This window comes from Orcinus orca, chromosome 11, assembly GCF_937001465.1.
Source record: "Orcinus orca chromosome 11, mOrcOrc1.1, whole genome shotgun sequence".
In the NCBI taxonomy this organism is placed as follows: domain Eukaryota; kingdom Metazoa; phylum Chordata; class Mammalia; order Artiodactyla; family Delphinidae; genus Orcinus; species Orcinus orca.
Genome location: NC_064569.1, coordinates 14,632,857 through 14,652,979, shown reverse-complemented (window position 1 = coordinate 14,652,979; position 20,123 = coordinate 14,632,857). Strand labels below are relative to the sequence as shown.

Genomic DNA, 20,123 nt, shown 5'->3' with positions numbered 1-20,123 from the left:
AGGAAAACCCAGTTTTTGGGAAACATTCTCTTGCCTATACCTTCAATTTCCTTGCCTCTCTTGCTTCATCATATGTTATGATAAACAATATTTCTGGTTAAATCCAGCTCTCCACCTATTTCTTGGACAGGGAGAAAAACACACAAGCATGCTGGTTGTCCCTCTTTTTAATTATAAGCTGTAATTTCAAGTAGGCCCATTCCTCAAGCCTCCAACACCAACTTCCCCATTCAAAGACAGTCTTGCTTCCTTCATTCCACAAGCAAGTACCACTACCTCTACCCACCTACCGGTTCCTATCTACTCATTTTTTTTCCTGTTACTTTGTATGCACTGTGTATTAATCCTCTTGTGCCATAGATTCTGTTCCTTATCATTACTTAATAATGTCGCATCAGAAAATTTCTCACTTTCTCTTGTCTCATAAATGTTGCCCTCTCTATTTGATTTTTCCCATCAGTATATTAAAAAGCTGTTGTTTCTCACATTCTAAGAAAAACCACAATGATCATTTTTGTGATCCCATTTCTCTTCCCCCTTCCCAGCAAAACTCCTAAAATCATTATCTTTGATATCTCTCCTTCCATTATTTCTTTAATCTATTCCTAGGGCTTTTATCTCCACTGCACTGCAAACTGCTTTTTCAGTGACCTGCAATGATCTCCATGGTGCTACTCTGATCTCAGTGCTACTTAACCTATTAGTAGCACTTGACAAAGTTGATCATACCACCTTTATTTCTATACTTTATTTAATGTTGCAGGATTCCATGCTCACTTGGCTTATCTTTTACATCTCTGACTGTTTCTGCTTCTTTTTGTCTTCATTTCTGCTTCTGCCTTATCTCTTTGACTTTTTTTTTTTTGCAGTACATGGGCCTCTCACCATTGTGGCCTCTCCCGTTGCGGAGCACAGGCTCCGGACGTGCAGGCTTAGCGGCCACGGCTCACGGGCCCAGCTGCTCCGCAGCATGTGGGATCTTCCCGGACCGGGGCACGAACCCGTGTCCCCTGCATTGGCAGGCGGACTCTCAACCACTGCGCCACCAGGGAAGCCCTCTCTTTGACTTTTAAATGTTGGCTTGACCATGACATCATCTCTGCTAATAGCTTTAAACCTCATCTTTGTGTTGATAATTCCCTCATTTTTATCTGTAGTCCAGATAAAGATGTCCAGCAGTTATTTCAGATTTTAATAGGTCCAGATTGATCTTTTGATATCTTTTTCCCACCCTTAGAAATATGCCCTCTTGAAACTCTATTCTTTCAGTTGTTCAAGCAACAGCCTTGGTATCGTAATTTGTGTCTCTTATACTCCTCATCCAATCCATCAGAAAATTCTGTTGGCTTTATTTTCAAGAATATATCTAGAATTCAACCATTTCTCGCTCCTTCTGCTACTATATCCTAGTCTAAGACACTATGATCTCTCATCTGGATTACTGCATTAGTCTCCTAATTGGTTTCTTGTTCTTGCCATTACTTTTCCTCAGTCGATTTTCAACACAACACCCAGAATAATTCTGTTAAAATATAAGCCAAATCATGTCTTTCATCTTCTCAGAACCCTCTGATGACTTCTCATCTCATTTAAAGCCAATATTCTTATAACAGTGCAGCAGAAATTTTTACATAACCTGCCCCCACCTTCACCTTTTTCCCAGCTGACTTCATTTCCTACTATTCTTCCACCTTTTCAAGTTAATCCAGCCACACTGGCCTCATTGTTTTTTCTCTAACACCCCAAGTATACTTTGAGTATGCTATTTCCTCTTCCTGCTATCCTCTCCTTTTAGATACTTAGATAATCCATTCTTGTACTTCACTGAGGTCTTTTTCCAAATACCACCTTTTAAATAAGGCCTTTCCTTGCTACTCTACCTTAAAATTGCAATTCCCCTGACTCGTGTATTCCTGTATCTCCTGATGGTTTCATTTTTCTCCCTAGTTCGTATCAACATCTTTTAAATATATATCTTATTTCTCTCAAATGCTACATAAGGAAGGGCAGGGATTTTTGTCTGTTTTATCCATCGCTGTATCCCTGAAGACTACAGCATGACCTAACTAAGGAAGGTGCTTAATAATTATCTATTTAATGAGTAAGTCTTCCTATGGGATAGGATCACATTTCTTACAGATATAAGCCTGACACCTGGTTGGATTCTCTGTATCACAAGGCTCTCCTACTCTGTCTTCCCAAATCTGATATTACATTAATTCTCACAACAACCTTCTGAAAGTAAATATTATTATTATCATTTTTAATGCCTAAGAAAAACTGGTCTTATAAAATTGAAGTAACTTGCTGGAAGTCAGACACCTAGAAAATAGTAGAAATCAGGTTTTTGCATCCAGGTATATTGATGTGGATCCTAAACTATTAACTATTACCCTGTGAGTTAAGAGAGCCAACATTTTCATATGTTAAAAACAGACTGGTTGTTTTGGAGAAGCACAAGCTTTCCTAATATTGATAATAAAATAAAATTTATCTTATGCGTCATTATATATAGTTTAGGATTAATGAATTTGATCTTTATCTTACAGACGTTTTTGAATCACCGAATTGGGTATATGAATTAATAAACAATAGCACTATTAGTAAGGAAATGATGATATCCTAAGCTAAGGTTTTAGTGGAGATGGAGAGTAGGGTACTAATTCATGAGACATTTTTCAAGTGACTTGGTAGATATAGAGGGTGATGGAGGAAATTAACCCAGATACAGAAATGAGTGGATAGGAAAATTGATAGGTAAGTCAAACTATGAGTGGTTGGATGCGCCTGAAGAAGGGAGTAGAGTTTCTATTGACACTGAACACCAGGTTTAGTATGTGCAGTAAAGTCAAAATGTGAAAAGGTTAATATACTAGATTTCTAAGTTTAAAACTTAGATGAGGTGCCATTCCTAGTGATGACAAGATTTAATATGTAGCCACGGAAAGGAGTTACTGAAGTGTGAAGGTTCTAAATTTTATTGGTGAAAAAGGATGTCAAGGGTTCTTGAGGCTCAGGGTTTTTAGCTGAATCATCCATTTAGAAACAAAACCATCCAGAATGGTGGTAAGATGTGGGATAGTGAGAAACACGAGGAATGGTACCCCAGCAGTTTCCCCATGTACATAGTTTTCCCATTTACACTTAGGTGAAATGTGTGTGAACTAGACCACAGAGTTACAGATATATGCCCACTTATCTGATAAAATACTTCAGTTGGGGAGTGCTATATTCCAACAAATAAAATATCATCATTTGATTTAAAAAAAAGGGAAAGAAGGGAAGCCAGAAGAAGAAATATTTGTTAAGGCTAGGAGGTGTACAAGGAATATTGCATAATTTTATGTCATTTCACCCTCAAAAATCTCAATTCTTTCAATTATTGACTTATTCAACATATATTTATTAAGTAGCTATAATGACAGGTCCTGTACTGTGGTAAGTATTTTATTTACTTACTTATGGTAAGTATTTTATTCTTATTTTGCAGATGAGGAAATGGAAGCTCAGAAATTTTAAGTCAATTGCCCAGGACCAAAAATGCTTCATATGTCATATCAGAGATCCCCAGGTGCTTCAGTATAAAACACCAGAAATGATAGGTACAGTGTCATGCAGAATTTGGAGCACCTGTTGGACCTAACTTTAATCTATGTATAGGAATAACAATAATTTCTTCAGGATAGTCATTGCTAAGGCTCCTGGTTACAGGAAAGAGAAAAGGGAAGTATCCAATCTTCACTTGTCATTAACCAATTGGAAGGAATTGCCAGCTATAACCCTGAAAGTGAAACCTGCATAAATGGTGTTATTTTACCTCTAGAACAAACGATCTCATTTTTGTCACATGCTCAGTAATAATGTTTATTATGGACATTTTATACCAAATGAATGTCATTCAAGATTTAAAAATCTGACTAAATTATGAAAAAGTTCATGACAACCACCAATCACATTTTCTTCCCCTTTTCATGAGATGTTTCAGTGATTTCCTATATTTTCTTGGATAGTCTACAATGTTTTCCTAGTGTGGAAGGTTTAGCAACATTTTAGTGATCCATTCTCCTGCTGTTGTAAGGGGTTCTTTAGTTCTTTGCCTTTGAAATGAATAACTTCTTAAGTGGTACAATTTTGCATTTGCAGTTCACAGTCATAACCCTTTAAAATAACCAAAGGATTGATGAATATTTTTACTCATATCTTCTTCTTCTGAATTGTGCTAGCAGACAGTTAAGTGATATGAGTGATACAGATGTTGGCTGTTGAAATGTAAAAGCATGTATCAACAGGCAATCTGTGAATGTTGTTAGATTCCTTTGTCTGTTAAATTTCTCTGAAAATAAATGATGCACATACTCCCAACTTTTTCTGACACTTAAAATGTTGCAAGATACTTTTCTCAACAGGTCTCTAAACTAATTTGTCTACACACTGATTTTTCTCATCCCACTTCCATGCATTTCAAATTCTATTATTAAATTTCAATTATAAATTTGAATTGGAAAAAAAGAAAGAAAAACAATGGTAGGAGTGAGGAGTCAAATGACAACAATCCAAGATCTAAATTCAATGCAATTATTAATTAGTGATATAGCCTTGGGAACTGTAATTTTATGTTTCTAAATGAATTCTTATGTTTTCTAAATGACTCAAAAAATACACCCTTTAGATGTACTAAATATATATCAAGGATCTTGATATATATGATCTCAGTTAATTTTAACAACTATTAGGCACAATTATATTTCTTTTACAGATTATGAAAAAGATCAGGCAGGTTAAGTAATTTTTCCAAGACCATTCAGCTAGTAGACACCTGAGTTGGAATTTCTATTCAAGTACATTTTCCTCCAAATCTTGTTCTCTTCCTATGCCATTATTCTGCCTTTTATTGTTATTGTTATATCTTTTATAATATTTAAGTGGCTTGGCAGATCATAATGGATGAGGTGCAGGGTCAAATTTCGGCTCTTCTACTTAGTAGCTTTGCATATTTAGCCTTTTGAGTGGTATTTTTTTCATCTGAAAAGTGGAGGTAACAGAGTTGTTTGAATTAATGAAAGAGTATTTGAAACGACTAGTATATTATTCATCATTAATCATATTATAACATGTCTACCATAAGGCAATGCTGTCATGACAAGAACAAGTATTGAAAACAGAGAGTTGAATGATGAGAATTTTTAGTAATACTCTCCAAGTCAGAGCCATACTAGAGCTGATAAACCTTAGCATTCTAGTCTCCATAGCAGAGAAATGACAGTAAAATATTCCGAAGGATTATCCAAGTCACCATCTGGTCACCAATTCAGGTCATGAAGCTCCTTGATCCTGGGATGGGGTTCTCTGGACACTTAGCACAACTCTTCCCAAGAATGAATAAGTGTGAATGAACACACTGAATTTGGTTTCATAATCCAGTCAAAGAGGACTTAAAAATCATTGAGTGAAATGTTTATAATTAATTTGTCGAGACAACAGAGTTGAAAAATAAACTCCAGCATCTCTAGTAACTGCCTGAAATAGCTAGGAGGGTTTAAGAAACCACATTACTTAAACAATGTGTATTATAATTTGTTTATATTTTCCATTCCTTTCACAAAATAACTATAAATTATGTATATAATAGACACTCAGAAAAAACCTCGGAGAATAGATGAATGAAAGAATGGACGACTAACATAATACTCTCTTTCCTCAGTATACTTCTTATGCAATTTCCTGTCTCTGTTCCCTGAAGTTCCCTGGTCTACTTGTTCAGCTGCTGCTACACCTAGTAACTGAAGCTCTAGATTGAGTCTTGTGATATTTTCAGTCATCAATCAATTTATGTCAACAGTTTACTGAGCAGCAGCCTCTCTAAAAGTGATGTTAAATTTTACTTAGAAGAAAATAATAAAAGTTCCATCATTTTGGTAAATTAATGACATTTACAGTACCTTAGGAAACATATATACACAGTGCCCAATTTAAAAAGGAAAGTGATGCATACATTAGGATTCCTTCCTTTAACAACTTCAGATGACTAAACTCAAGCAAGATACACCAATTATTTGACATTCTGTCAAGAGTGGTTAGTGTACCAGGCAGACTGTCAAGTCTGAAGACAAACACTATTTGTGCAAGCTGTTCACTCATCTTTGGTCAAAAATGAATCATACATGCCAAAACAAGAACAAGAATTCTAAGTTATTAAACATGACAAATATTTAATTGAAGTATCCAAGTCTAGATTTTCTTACAGATAAAAGCAACACACGTGAAGCTCTTTAGACAAGGAAAATAAAGTAATTGTCTTTCTGTTGTAACTACAATAACTGTACACAAATGAAGTAGAAAATTGAGTTAGAAGAAAAGCAAGAAAAATCTCCATTCAACCTTTTCAAAGAGTGATCTTTGATGAGCAAAGATAGGAAGTAAAATAGGGTCTGGTAAGAAAGGACTTACTCAGTAACTGACCCAAAACAAAAAGAACTAAGAATATTCACAGTCCAGAAAAACAAATAAACAAACAATCAAACAAAAAAAACCCTTGAGAATATAGGAGCCAGCAAAAATCAGAAACTGTTCAGTAATTCCCCAAACCTCACAGAAAGTCTCAATACAGAAAATTATATTTTAAAAGTTCATAATTGACTGCTTGGCAGGGTCTCCCCATAAAACACTTCTTGCCAAATCACTAGATACAGCCTTTCATTTTCAATCAGGGTTTTAAGAAACAGCATAGTTAAGTCAGTAAAAGCACCTCACACTATGGACCCAATCAGTAACACCTGATACCTCTTCAAAAAATTTATTCCATACTCTCATATTTTTCCATAAGTCATTTAGATCAACTTCCCCCAATTCCAGAGCAATAGGGGAGTCTATTATTTAAAGGGAGCAAAAGTGATTATCAGAATACCAATGGCCAACTCTATACGTTTAGTATAGTATGACTTGTGCTGATTGCTTGCTGTTTTAAAATGCAGTGGTCCAGGTAAGTTAACCTGTAGGCAGTATAAATGTATGTGGCATGATTATTTTTTAAACTTCATTCAAGTACTTACTGAGTGCCAATAATATGTACTACGTGCAATGTTCTGTGTTAAGGATGGATGGTCAGGATAGAGCCTCACAGTCCAGAAAGGAAACATAGGGTTTTATCTATACCAAATCTATTCTCCCCTTCACACCTGAATAAAGAATCTGATTTTGTTCAGGTATCATAACCTTCAGAGAAGATGACCAGTTTACAGATAGATTCTCAATATTCTAAATCAACTGGGTAAGCCAACTCACTCATTTGCCATCTAATTAGGTTATTGGTTCAGGATGACATGCAGCCCAATTCTGGCAAATCATATAGGAAGTTAACTCTACTATGGGATTTATAGAAAACTTTTCTTGTTGGAGAGGGATCAGTGCCTTTTCTTTTGCTGTATGGTGTCATGTATGCATATGATACCAACTATGGCAGTCTTCTTGTAACCATGTGAAATGAACTAACTAAAGACAAGTCAACACACTAAGGATGACAGAGCAGAAAGATCAAAGAAACTGAGTTTATCACAAAATCAGGCAGCTGCCCCAATAATAAACTCCTGAACCACCCTACTAGCAAACTTCTTGTTATGTGAGATAATTAATTTTTCATATCTTTTAAACCAGTTGAATCAGGATTTTCTGTTTCTTGCAGCCCAAAGTGTCTTAAAGAAAAGGGAAACGGTGAAGTAAATGAAAGTATGCAAAATGTTAATAAGCGCATTGGCAGTGCGTATAAGAGCTGAGGTTGGAGACATTTTCAAAGAGAATAAAAATTTGAGTTGAGTCCTAAAAGACTCTGGGTAAACAACAGGACAGTTGCATTTCAAGCAGAGGGAAATGCAATACACATAGTCATCAAGGCATGAAAGACCTCTGAAAATTTGAGTAACTACTTGAGAATAGAAAAGACTATGTTTGGTTGTAGAAAACAATATAAGATGGGATGGGAGGTAGATGGAGTTGAGATCATGAAAATCTACTGCAAGGTCATATTTAGGGAGAAGAGATTAATGTCATAGTCTAATAATTCTAAACCCTGTAAGCAGAAAAAGGTGACTGGAATTATGCTAGCCAGCTGGGGGTTCCCTAGGAACTAGAGTCTACTTTATGAGTAGGGATCAAGTGGTATTACACAAAGATTTTTCTCAGAGCAGTGTGAAGGATGGATGGGCTGAAAACAGGAAAGAATGGAAGGGAAGAAAAACAATTAGGAGGCTGTAGTCCAAGTAGGTAACACTAAAGGCTTGAGATAAGGTGCTGGCCATGGAGATGGAAAAAGGACAAATCAAAATATATTTTTGAGAAACAACAGTTAGGACTTAAGGACTGCTGAATGAGGAAGATTGCTGGGTAAGAAAAATGCCTCCCAGATTTTCTATGTTGGATGATTTGCTGGTGAGCATAAACCAGGACACTGCATATAAAAAAGACAGTTTGGGAATGGTAGGGGCAAGGATTGAAAGAGTAGAGAGTAAAAATGTTTGATTCAATTTTGGACTTCTTGAGCTAAGCTACCAGTACCCACCAAGCTACATAAATATCTTAATAATGAGCCCTCCAGGTAAAATGGTTACAAAATGTACCTATAGGTTAAATCTCTTGGAAATATTTATAGAATTGTTAGAGAAAAGCCACTTTTAGAGGATGTCTGTCAAAATGATGATTCTTAATCAGGTAGTTAGGTAGTAGTATTTTTTATCTGTTGAGACAATTTCAGTTTTTGAAAAGAAAGCCAATTAATACATGTAAAGGTGAGTACTGGTTTTCTTTTCAAGTCCTCTTTATCACTTAATGGCCAAATTTCTTGAGTCATCTATATGGCTTTTACCTCTGTGGCAGACCCTGCTCAGGGTTTACCAGATCCAATAGCATTTTGCTTCTGTATATAGATGTACACCTGGTCTGCTTTCCTATACTCCCTTGCAGTGGGTGGGGCCTTCTTACTGACTTCCCACCTATGGAATATAGGCCGAAGTGGTGTGTGCTACTTCTAGACCTGGTACCTAAAAACATCTTTGATGTGACGCTCTGCTTCTCTCCCTTTCTTTATCTGGGTCCAGTACCATCAACGTGCTGATACGTTCCTATTCCTTATCACTAATCCAGATCTTTTTCCTGCTCTTCTTCATTGAGAAACAACAAAACTTAAGCAGTATAATGATGTTTTTCAAGGTCTTAACCCAAATCTGTAACATAAACTATGAGGAGCTGATATTATTATAAGGAAACCAGATTACTACCTAAGGAAGCAATGATGTAATTGCATGTGGCTATTATAATGAAAAATTGCAAGAGACTGGATTAGAAAGTTTAGTTCCCAAAGGCCAGATGTCTGAGTTCCAACATTTGAGGTCAGTACGTATATACAAAATGTGCATTTTTACAACTCTTCACTTATTTAACAAAATAGAAGAATTTAAAGTGAAAATAATTTAAACTAGGGATACATTTAAGGTGGAGCTCTGTTCCTGGTTTTTGCATGGATCTATGGAAGAGCTTTGTATCAGATTCTATTTTCATATACATTTAATAGGAGTAATAAGACTTAAATGATATTAGAAAATAACTTAAAAATTGTATTCTGTTTTTTAATAAATCTTTTTTACTAAAGGAACTACATATAACCTCTATTATGTAAAATAAAAATAAAACAGACAAAACAATTGTTCTTATATTACACCTTAACTAGAAAACTGTGCTAATGAATTTTACAGATTATTATGTAAAATGTAAACTTTCTTACAAATAGCCATCACTTTTTTTTTCAGGTTGGTTGGAGTAGAGAAAAGCTCTCATTAGTTTAGTGAGTTGCTCACTGTAGGAATTTTATCTGGTGTATACTTTTCTGAGAATGACAGGGTGAAAGATGATTATAACAGATCAATATTAAATGACAAGACATATCTTCCCCTTACAAAAAAGTGAAGCAATAATTTATTATTTATTAAACTGTAAAGGTAAAAAGGTGAATTAGTAGCAATATAATGATTCTAGAAGGTAAAGGATGGAGGCTTTAAAACCTCCTGATTTTGTATCATGCGTGCCCTATTATACCGCAGTAACTCCCTGAAGTACAGCTCTTTACTCTCACTTCAGGGAGTGTTCCAGACATCAAAGCAGAGGGAGCATTTACCTCCTTTATATATTCATTTGTATGCCTTTATCAGTATTTAACTCTGACAGAATGGGAGCGCAGTTGAGGCTTTTTATTTACTTGATGGCCAGACTTGCCTCTCTGCCTTGTGCTTATATTTGGAACAGGTCATGGGCAAAACTGTAAAATGGACAGAATCTGTTGTCAGCTTACTCCTTCTACTCTGTCCCTGCCACACAGCCTGTGGGCTTTTTCCTGCTGCCTGGATGCTAATGTGTTGTTAGCTTGTGAGCTTCTTTAGACAAGGACCATTATAGTCTATCCTTTTGTTTAAAATTAATTTTTATTGGAGTATAATTGCTTTAAACTGTTGTGTTAGTTTCTGCTGTACAGCAAAGTGAATCAGTTATACATATACATATATCCACTCTTTTTTAGATTCTATTCCCATATCCTTAATAGTTCAACAATGTCTAACATCTCAACATTTGTCACATAAATGAACAAATGATAAACTAATTCATCATAAGCATTATGTTCTGAATATATATACTTTTTACATGAGAAGAGAAATTCTGGGAGGGAACAATGTTAACCTAAAGGAGTGACTTGCTAATGAGAGAATTTCAGGCACTGGGGAGACATATTTAGGAGAGGGGGTGAGGGGAACATAGGACTTCAAATCATATGATGCAAAATTTCCACATTATTTTGCTTTATTTAGAGTAGTCCCTGATTTGAGAAATTGCCCCAAAATTCTAGATAAGTTTAGATTGTTGAGAAAATGAATGGGCAGATTTTGCAACATCTCAATTTTATGCATAGTATATTAAAGCTCATGTAGTCCTTTAATACCATGAGCCACCTTGGAAAGTCCTCGTGATCCCAGAGACACCATGGCCTTAATTCACTCCATGGTTCTCCCAACTGGTCCAGCAGACATTGCACCAGCTTGTTTTTCAGGCCTTAATTCCTGACTCAGGTTAGTCCTTGACTTCTGCTCACATTCTCCCTCCAATCCAGTTTTTTTTTTTTTGCGGTACGCGGGCCTCTCACTGCTGTGGCCTCTCCTGTTGCGGAGCACAGGCTCCGGATGCGCAGGCTCAGTGGCCATGGCTCACGGGCCCAGCTGCTCCACGGCATGTGGGATCTTCCCAGACTGGGGCACGAACCTGTGTCCCCTGCATCGGCAGGCGGACTCTCAACCACTGTGCCACCAGGGAAGACCCCTCCAATCCAGTTTTGACTTCACTAGTGATATGCATTGCCTTGTACCTGACTGGGCCAATGTCCTGACATCATTCTAGTCGTGCCAAATCTGTTTGGCATCAAGACGCACTGACTGCTCAAACAGCCCTCTTATGTCACAAGTCTGCATGTACCCAGTTGGGCAACTTTGTCCTATTCATTCATTCAGTAAAAATTTATTTAATATTTATCAAGTGCCAAGTACTGCCCTAGGTGTTTGTGCTATATCAGTGAATAAAACAGAAAAAAATTGCTGCATTTAGAGAGTTTGCAAATGTGTGTTTCATCTCAGGTTAACCCCACACTTTGAAGGGAATGCTTTCAGAGTTTTGTACGATAGGCCTTAAAAAACAATTTATACAGATTTCGATTCAAAATGGTTCTCTTGGAGCTCATTCAATCAAACTAGTATTAGGAGTATGAAAGACTGCAATACTGCTGTTCCATTTGTGACACATCCCTAGCATACTGATGCTCCGATTTTTAAAAAACACATATTTAAATTCTTTTTCTTCAATAAAGAAATGCTTATCTTAGGTAAGCTTCCCTAGAACACACTATGAGACAGGAATTAAGGTGTATGTGATTTACTGAAGGAGTGCTCTTTAGGAAAGAAACCTTTAAGGAAGTAAGAGAAGCATTGTAGGGGAGGAGAAGGAGTTAACCAAGAGGTCATCTAGCTTTGATTCATCCCTGGGGAGGTTCTGGAATGTAAATTGTACCTTAAAGATTTCCCACTTCCCAGACCAGGTAGCTATGTTAGCAGAGAACAACTCTCCAGAGAAGAGGCAGTTGTCAGTTGGCAGTCAATATTCACTGAAACTGCAAGATGGGTCCACCAGCCAGATAAAGGGGATTTGGCTAGAGCACTAACAGTGCCTTTGAGAATGTACTGAATTCCAAGCATGTGAAAATATTGACAGCCTTAGAGAAATTTCTATGGTTTCGTGATTTTAAAAACATTTTTTTCAGCACCTCTTGAGTTCCAGACATTGGTGTGATTAGTATGCTGATGAGTATGACATGATTGCTCTCATTAGCCACTATATGGACCAGGAGTGGACGCAGGCAGGGGAATAGAAGTGTTAAGGTTGTGTGACAAGACATCTGCTGAGTCGTGTAGAGTATACTCTGGGATACAACATGGGAGCAATACTCAATCAACCCTGGAGAGTGGCTGGGGAGAGGGTCAAGGAAAGCTTCCTGCATGATGTGACATCAGAGCCAATCTAGTCAGAGCCCTTCATAAAGTCCCTTCCTTGCTGTATATTTCCTGTGGCTGCCATAACAAATTAATACTAACTGATGGCTTAAACAATAGAAATTAATCTCACAGTTCGGGACACCAGAAGTTTGAAATCAAGATAGGTTGTACTCCCTTTCAAGGCTCTAGGGCAAAATCCTTCCTTGCCTCTTCCAGCTTCTGGTGACCCTGGACAATCCTTGGCTCTGGGCTGTACTGACTCCATGTCCACATGGCCTTTTCTGTTTGTGTGCATCTTCTCCTCTGTCTCTTATAAGGACACTTGTCATTGGATTTAGGACCCACCCTGATAATAAAGGATGATTTAATCTCAAGATTTTAAATTTAATTACATCTTCAAACACCCTTTTTCCGAATAAGGTCTTAGTTACAGGTTCCTGGAGTTAAGATGTAGGTATATCTTTTGGGGAGCCCCATTCAACCCAATATCTCACTACCAGCTAGTGACAGCTGTTTGTTTCTTATTCAAAACGGAAAGGGGCACTGAGTTTAAGTTTCTAAAATTGTTATATGATGGGGGAGGGGCCTCCTAGTTGTGAACTCCAAATGCTACTGTACCCATTAACAGTCACCTTTTAGGGTGCAAATTGTGATTGAAAGCTTTTAAACCTTCCCAATCCAAAGCTTATTGTTAACTCCCTTTTCATGAAAAATAGGGGATACTCATCCTACATCACCCTTCCAACAGTAACTCCAAGTCAATTTCCCTTTTCAGGAAGGCTACCCACAGTGATGGCAAGTAGTCAAGATGGTTTCTGTGCAAGCCTGTTTATTCATAACTCAGTATCTGATGAGGCAACATTCTCATCAATGGCAGTGACAGGTGGAAGCAGTGGATGCAGGGAGAGCTATTTAGGAGGTATAGGATTATAGGGCTTGGTAAACAACTGGGCATATTCTTGAGAGATGGGGAAGATCCAGAAAAGCCTCCAAGACCCGAGTGAGCAGGGTAAGTTGCTGCGTTCAGTGTTGAACATGCTGAATATGAGGAAGCAGGAGCTCACCCGAGTGGAGAAAAATCATTAAACTGATGTCTGATAGATCTCTATCTTTTTTTAAAATTACAGGGTATTGGCTTTTGTTGTTGTTGTTTTGTTTTTTAAGGAAAGATATATTGAGAATATTTTTAAGTGTATCATGCAGGGTCTGAGCTGCATCTCTAAAGTTTTAACTCAATATTCTACACACAAAAAATCAATATTCTACAAACAAATGTCCCCTAAATATGATGCTATGCACCAGCAGCTATTATTCTTTAACTCCAAGATATATTCTAAATATATGTAATGTTCTTTGATGCTTAGGATATTTTGCCTGATTCTTAATTTTTATTTAAGTTTTAAAAGAATGTGGGTAATTAAATATTTCCCTCCACATCTTCCTTCTCCTTTTCCATATTTTCACAAATTAAGCATTCAGAAACAAGCAGTCCATTTATAACTTATATTCTTTTCTAGCCCTTCTAACTTACTCTCTTAAATCAGTGAGAAGAGAAATGGGCTTTGTTATTGGTTTTTCTCTCTTTTATAAGGGTGAGAACCATACTTAGAAAGTCTTTCCTCCTAACTTCTTTGGAAACAGTGACATTATTGTATTTATTGTGAATCTGCAAATATGACATTGATTGACAACTTTGCACTCATTGTTGTCTTTCAAATTACTCCACTTTTCACACCCTTTTAGCAAATGAAGAACTTACTAAGGTGGCTCTAGAATTAGTATTATAACAATCAATGTATTAGGATAAGTCCTTAATATTTTATTCTATTTTTTTAAATTTATCTTTCTATATGCTTTTTTACTTTATATATTTTATATTATGTTTTGGTTCAAATATTTTATATCAAGATTGTTAGGTGGTCATGTTATTTTTTAATATGCCTTCATTTGAATAAACATATGTTAAAAAAGTGAAAAGTGAAAAAAAGTGCAGTTTTAAGGGAAATAAACATTGGGGTTAATGGAGTTCTAGCTTTATTATGACAGTGAAACACCAACAAGTGTATCCACTTAACTTCCCACCAAAGTAGCTGATCGAAAAATGGTAGGGAATAAGACTCAATTCAGAGCTGGATAAGAGAGTCTATTTAGTGAAAGGCCCACTGTTTGCCAATATTATCTGATGCCTAATTATACTGACATACTAGAGGAAAATGCCCTAGCATTTCTATTAGGAATTTGAAATGAAATTCAGCAGCAAATCAAATATTAGTGCTTGACAATTCCTTGTATTTCTATTTTGCTATGAAATCCTTGAGTCATTTTCATGGGAAGAGTGATGTCAACACGAGTAATGTTTTTTGAAGCAGAAAAACATGATATTCAAAAATGATATTGACTTCCTTTTTTTCTTTTTAAAGTTCTCCACTAGCAATTGAAGCCAATAAATGATGCTTGTTATACATATGTGAGGACAAAGGATAGATTCAATTTCACCCTTAGGTCACTGACATCTGTAATTGCTAAAATTTTTGTGTGAATTTACAATGTTATAATAAAAGTAGGCAGAACAGCATCCAAAGAATAGCTTGTTCAGTAGGATCAGGTTATGATGAGGAATTCTGGTATCTCTTAAATAAGTCTGACTTCTCCACTAATAATATTCAAAATTTATGCTTTGGGAAAAGTTTAGTGCTGTAGGAATTTTTAACTTAAAGAGCACATATTGGTCTTTAGACCCCACTGTTTATAACTAATATTGTACAGAAATTTCTTTTAAAGCATACATTCTTCCAAAACATACACAGTCTTATAACTAGATTTTATATTGAAATATTAAGCAAGTAGACATGATCACACATAGACCTTGTGATTTAAAGCTATAGGAAAGGTATCATCCAGATTTAAAATTCTGGTTGGATTTAAAGAGCAGCAATGGTACGAAAGGAAGATTTTGAAGATGATGACAGTTAAATTATACTCAAAAATAACCTTGACAAAGACTCAAATTTGGCTGAATTTTAAGTGGAAGTTTGTATCAATTACAAGGGAAAGCTGCCCCACAGAGAAAAGTTGACAATAAAAAAAGGTATTCTAACCTATTTTGGTTACTCTTACCAGTGAAGACGATGGGCAATCTGGATGCTTTGCAGTGAGCGGTGTAACAGAAGTTGCACTAGAGGACTTTCAAGGTTCCATTCAAACTTGACAGCCTGAAATAAGAGATACAATTAGTTTCCTTTTTTTTTTTTTTTCCTCAGTAACAAAATTATAGCAAATACAAAGGGACCTAAGAGTCTTGAGAAAGACAGGGAAAACAGCATCAATGTTTTAACAAAATGTTTATATTTGATAGCTTTATTAGCTGGTGTATAACTAATAACAGAGCATACACACAACACACAATTGGGGGTGTGTAGTCTGCTTCCTTTCCTTATTTTTGCTTTAGTATCACAGGATAATAAACAGGAGCAGGTTGTTGGTGGAGTTCAACCATGCCTAGGAAGAGAATCTTGGCACAAAAAATAATATCATGAACAGTGTCTTGGATATAAAAATGGCATTATTAAGCAGTAGATGTTTCCCTTCTTTTGGAGATGAAATTAATACACACTCAAAGCCTTAACTGAAATCACCAACTGAGTATTAATCTGAAGGCTTTGAAGCTTTCCTTATAGGTTTCAAAGCTGACTGTTCCCACCATAGTTCACCCATCCCCAAATCTCCCATGCCTTCATCTGCACTGGGAACAACTTTCTAATGTTTTCTAGTATACCCAACCTGGTGGGAAACACAATCATCAAAAGCAACCTTTGATCTCCTTTGGGACCTAATTCAGACCTCCACCCACACTCTATAGGGACTTCACCATCGGCAGTCAGTAAGTATCTGGGCCCCCATCATCTCAGGAATCTGAATAAGTTGTGAAAATGAAAGTCAGGTTTTCTTCCTATCTTCCTAAAAATGCTTATTCCTGCTTGAGAAGCAAAGCTTCTATGGTTTGTTGCCCAGTAAGCCATTTAAGTCTCTCTCTCTCTCTCTCTCTCTCTCTCACACACACACACACACAAACACACACACACACACACACACACACACACACACACACACACAGAGTTTAAGCCAGGTTTTTTTTTTTTTTTTTTTTTTTTTTTGCGGTACGCGGGCCTCTCACTGTTGTGGCCTCTCCCGTTGTGGAGCACAGGCTCCGGATGTGCAGGCTCAGCGGCCATGGCTCACGGGACTAGCTGCTCCGCGGCATGTGGGATCTTCCCAGACCGGGGCACGAACCCGTGTCCCCTGCATCGGCAGGCGGACTCTCAACCACTGCGCCACCAGGGAAGCCCTAAGCCAGGTTTTATATCACAGTATAGACAGCAGAAAAAAGTGGGTACAACATTCATTTAACGCACACCTGAAGAAACACCTCAGTATGCTAACCATCCTCAAGGATGGGAACATTTATGAATTCCCAAATGAGAATGTCAAAGATGATTTCAGAAAATTTGCATAATCTCTGAATGTTGTCTGAATATATAAAGACCATAATGTGTGTTGTCTTAAACTGCAGTTGTGGGCTTCTTTAATTTACATGCTAATACTGGACTGACTAGACCATGGGTTGTGTTCATGCCCTTATAGTGAACATATCCTATGAGCATATGACCAGGAGAGATGTCTCAGAATTTACTTCCGTGCTTGTTTTTAGCTTTCTTTTCAGATTTCCCTGTGATTTCTTTCTGAACCCAGTAACTACTTATTGATCTTGAATTGCCGTCCTTGCTTCCAAACTCCCTGCTCACCCTGTCTACTGCTACAATTTCCACCTGCATCCTGCCTCATCATCTAGGAGGTAGGCAATATTTTTGGTGCATACCGCATTATTTTGAACTCTCTTCTTGAAACCTACCTGCATTGTTACAGCTTGTGGTTTGCAGTACCTCTGGGTCTGTATCTTATTTGATTTCTAGCTATAAGCCATACATTCTGTTTTCATTATGGTCTTAAAGTCCATTCTTATTGCTCTTTAATATAGCCTGTTTAATTCTAATAAAAGAATGCATAACAAAAATAACATGATTCCAGAAAATAATCAGCAGGGTAGGATTTGATTATGTCTTGGAAAGTATTTTTTTTAACATCTTTATTGGAGTATAATTGCTTTACAATGGTGTATTAGTTTTTGCTTTATAACAAAGTGAATCAACTATACATATACATATATATCCATATCTCCTCCCTCATGCATCTCCCTCCCACCCTCCTTATCCCACCCCCTCTAGGTGATCACAAAGCACTGAGCTGATCTCCCTGTGCTATGCGGCTGATTCCCACAAGCTATCTATTTTACACTTGGTAGCATGTATAAGTCCATGTCACCCTCTCACTTCGCCCCAGCTTCCCCTTCCCCTTCCCCTGTCCTCAAGTCCATTCTCTACGTCTTTACTGCTGTCCTGTCACTAGGTTCATCAGACCTTTTTTTTTTTTTTTAGATTCCATATATATGTGTTAGCATATGGTATTTGTTTTTCTCTTTCTGACTTACTTCACTCTGTACAACAGACTCTAGGTCCATCCTCACTACAAACAACTCAATTTTGTTTCTTTTTATGGCTGAGAAACATTCCATTGTATATATGTGCCACACCTTCTTTATCCATTCATCTGTCGATTGACACTAGGTTGCTTCCATGTCGTGGCTACTGTAAACAGAGCTGCAGTGAACATTGTGGTACATAACTCTTTTAGAATTCTGGTTTTCTCAGGGTATATGCCCAGTAGTGGGATTGCTGAATCGTATGGTAGTTCTATTTTTAGTTTTTTAAGGAACCTCCATACTGTCCTCCATAGTGGCTGTATCAACTTACATTCCCACCAACAGTGAATAGGGTTCTCTTTTCTCCACACCCTCCCAGGCATTTATTGTTTGTAGATTTTTTGATGATGGCCATTCTGATTGGTGTGAGATGATACCTCATTGTAGTTTTGATTTGCATTTCTCTAATGATTAGTGATGCTGAGCATTCTTTCATGTGTTTGTTGGCAATCTGTATGTCTTCTTTGGAGAAATGTCTGTTTGGGTCTTCTGCCCATGTTTGGATTAGGTTGTTTGTTTTTTTGATATTGAGCTGCATGAGCTCTTGTAAATTTTGGAGATTAATCCTTTGTCAGTTGCTTCAATGCAAATATTTTTTCCCATTCTGAGGGTTGTCTTTTCGTTTCATTTACGGTTTCCTTTCCTGTGCAAAAGATTTTAAGTTTCATTAGGTCCCATTTATTTATTTTTGTTTTTATTTCCATTTCTCTGGGAGATGGGTCAAAAAGGATCTTGCTGTGATTTATGTCATAGAGTGTTCTGCCTATGTTTTCCTCTAAGAGTTTTATTGTGTCTGGACTTACATTTAGGTCTTTAATCCATTTTGAGTTTATTTTTGTGTATGGTGTTAGGGAGTGATCTAATTTCATTCTTTTACATGTAGCTGTCCAGTTTTCCCAGCACCACTTATTGAAGAGGCAATCTTTTCTCCATTGTATATTCTTGCCTCCTTTATCAAAGGTAAGGTGACCACATGTGCGTGGGTATATCTCTGGGATTTCTATCCTGTTCCATTGATCTATATTTCTGTTTTTGTGCCAGTACCATACTGTCTTGATTACTGCAGCTTTTTGTATAGTCTGAAGTCCAGAAGCCTGATTCCTCCAGCTCCGTTTTTCTTTCACAAGATTGCTTTGGCTATGTGGGGTTTTTGGTGTTTCCACGCAAATTGTGAAATTCTTTGTTCTAGTTATGTGAAAAATTCCATTGGTAGTTTGATAGGGATTGCATTGAATCTGTAGATTACTTGGGTAGTGGAGTAATTTTCACAATGTTGATTCTTCCAATCCAAAAACATGGTATGTCTCTCCATCTCTTTGTATCACCTTTAATATCTGTCATCAGTGTCTTATAGTTTTCTGCATACAGGTCTTTTGTCTCCTTAGGTAGGTTTATTCCTAGGTATTTTATTATTTTTGTTGCAGTGGTAAATGGGAGTGATTTCTTAATTTCTCTTTCAGAGTTTTCATCATTAGGGTACAGGAATGCAAGAGATTTCTGTGCATTTTGTTTCCTGCTACTTTACCAAATTCATTGATTAGCTCTAGTAGGTTTCTGGTAGAGTGTTTAGGACTCTCTATGTATAGTATCAAGTCATCTGCAAACAGTGAGAGTTTTACTTCTTTTCCGATTTGGATTCCTTTATTTCTTTTTCTTCTCTGATGGCTGTGGCTAAAACTTCCAAAACTATGTTGAATAAGAGTGGTGAGAGTGGGCAACCTTGTCTTGTTCCTGATCTTTGTGAAAATGGTTTCAGTTTTTCACCATTGAGAATGATGTTGGCTATCAGTTTGTAATATATGGCCTTTATTGTGTTGAGGTAAATTCCCTCTATATCTACACTCTTGAGGGTTTTTGTCATAAAGGGGTGTTGAATTTTGTCAAAAGCTTTTTCTTCATCTATTGAGATGATCATATGATCTTTCTCCTTCAATTTGTTAATATGGTGTATCACA

At 36.8% G+C, this 20,123-nt stretch overlaps 1 protein-coding gene across 11 annotated transcripts in view; it reads right to left on the bottom strand.

Annotated features, from left to right (window-relative positions):
- The window catches only part of PIK3C2G (phosphatidylinositol-4-phosphate 3-kinase catalytic subunit type 2 gamma), a 365,719-nt gene that overhangs the window by 196,133 nt on the left and 149,463 nt on the right, over window positions 1–20,123 (bottom strand). For all 11 annotated transcript variants that reach the window (XM_033430304.2, XM_049695083.1, XM_033430311.2 and 8 more), the window contains one exon: window positions 15,690–15,784. In XM_033430304.2, the coding sequence (XP_033286195.1) occupies window positions 15,690–15,784 (95 nt within the window). The remainder of the gene's footprint in view (window positions 1–15,689; window positions 15,785–20,123) is intronic.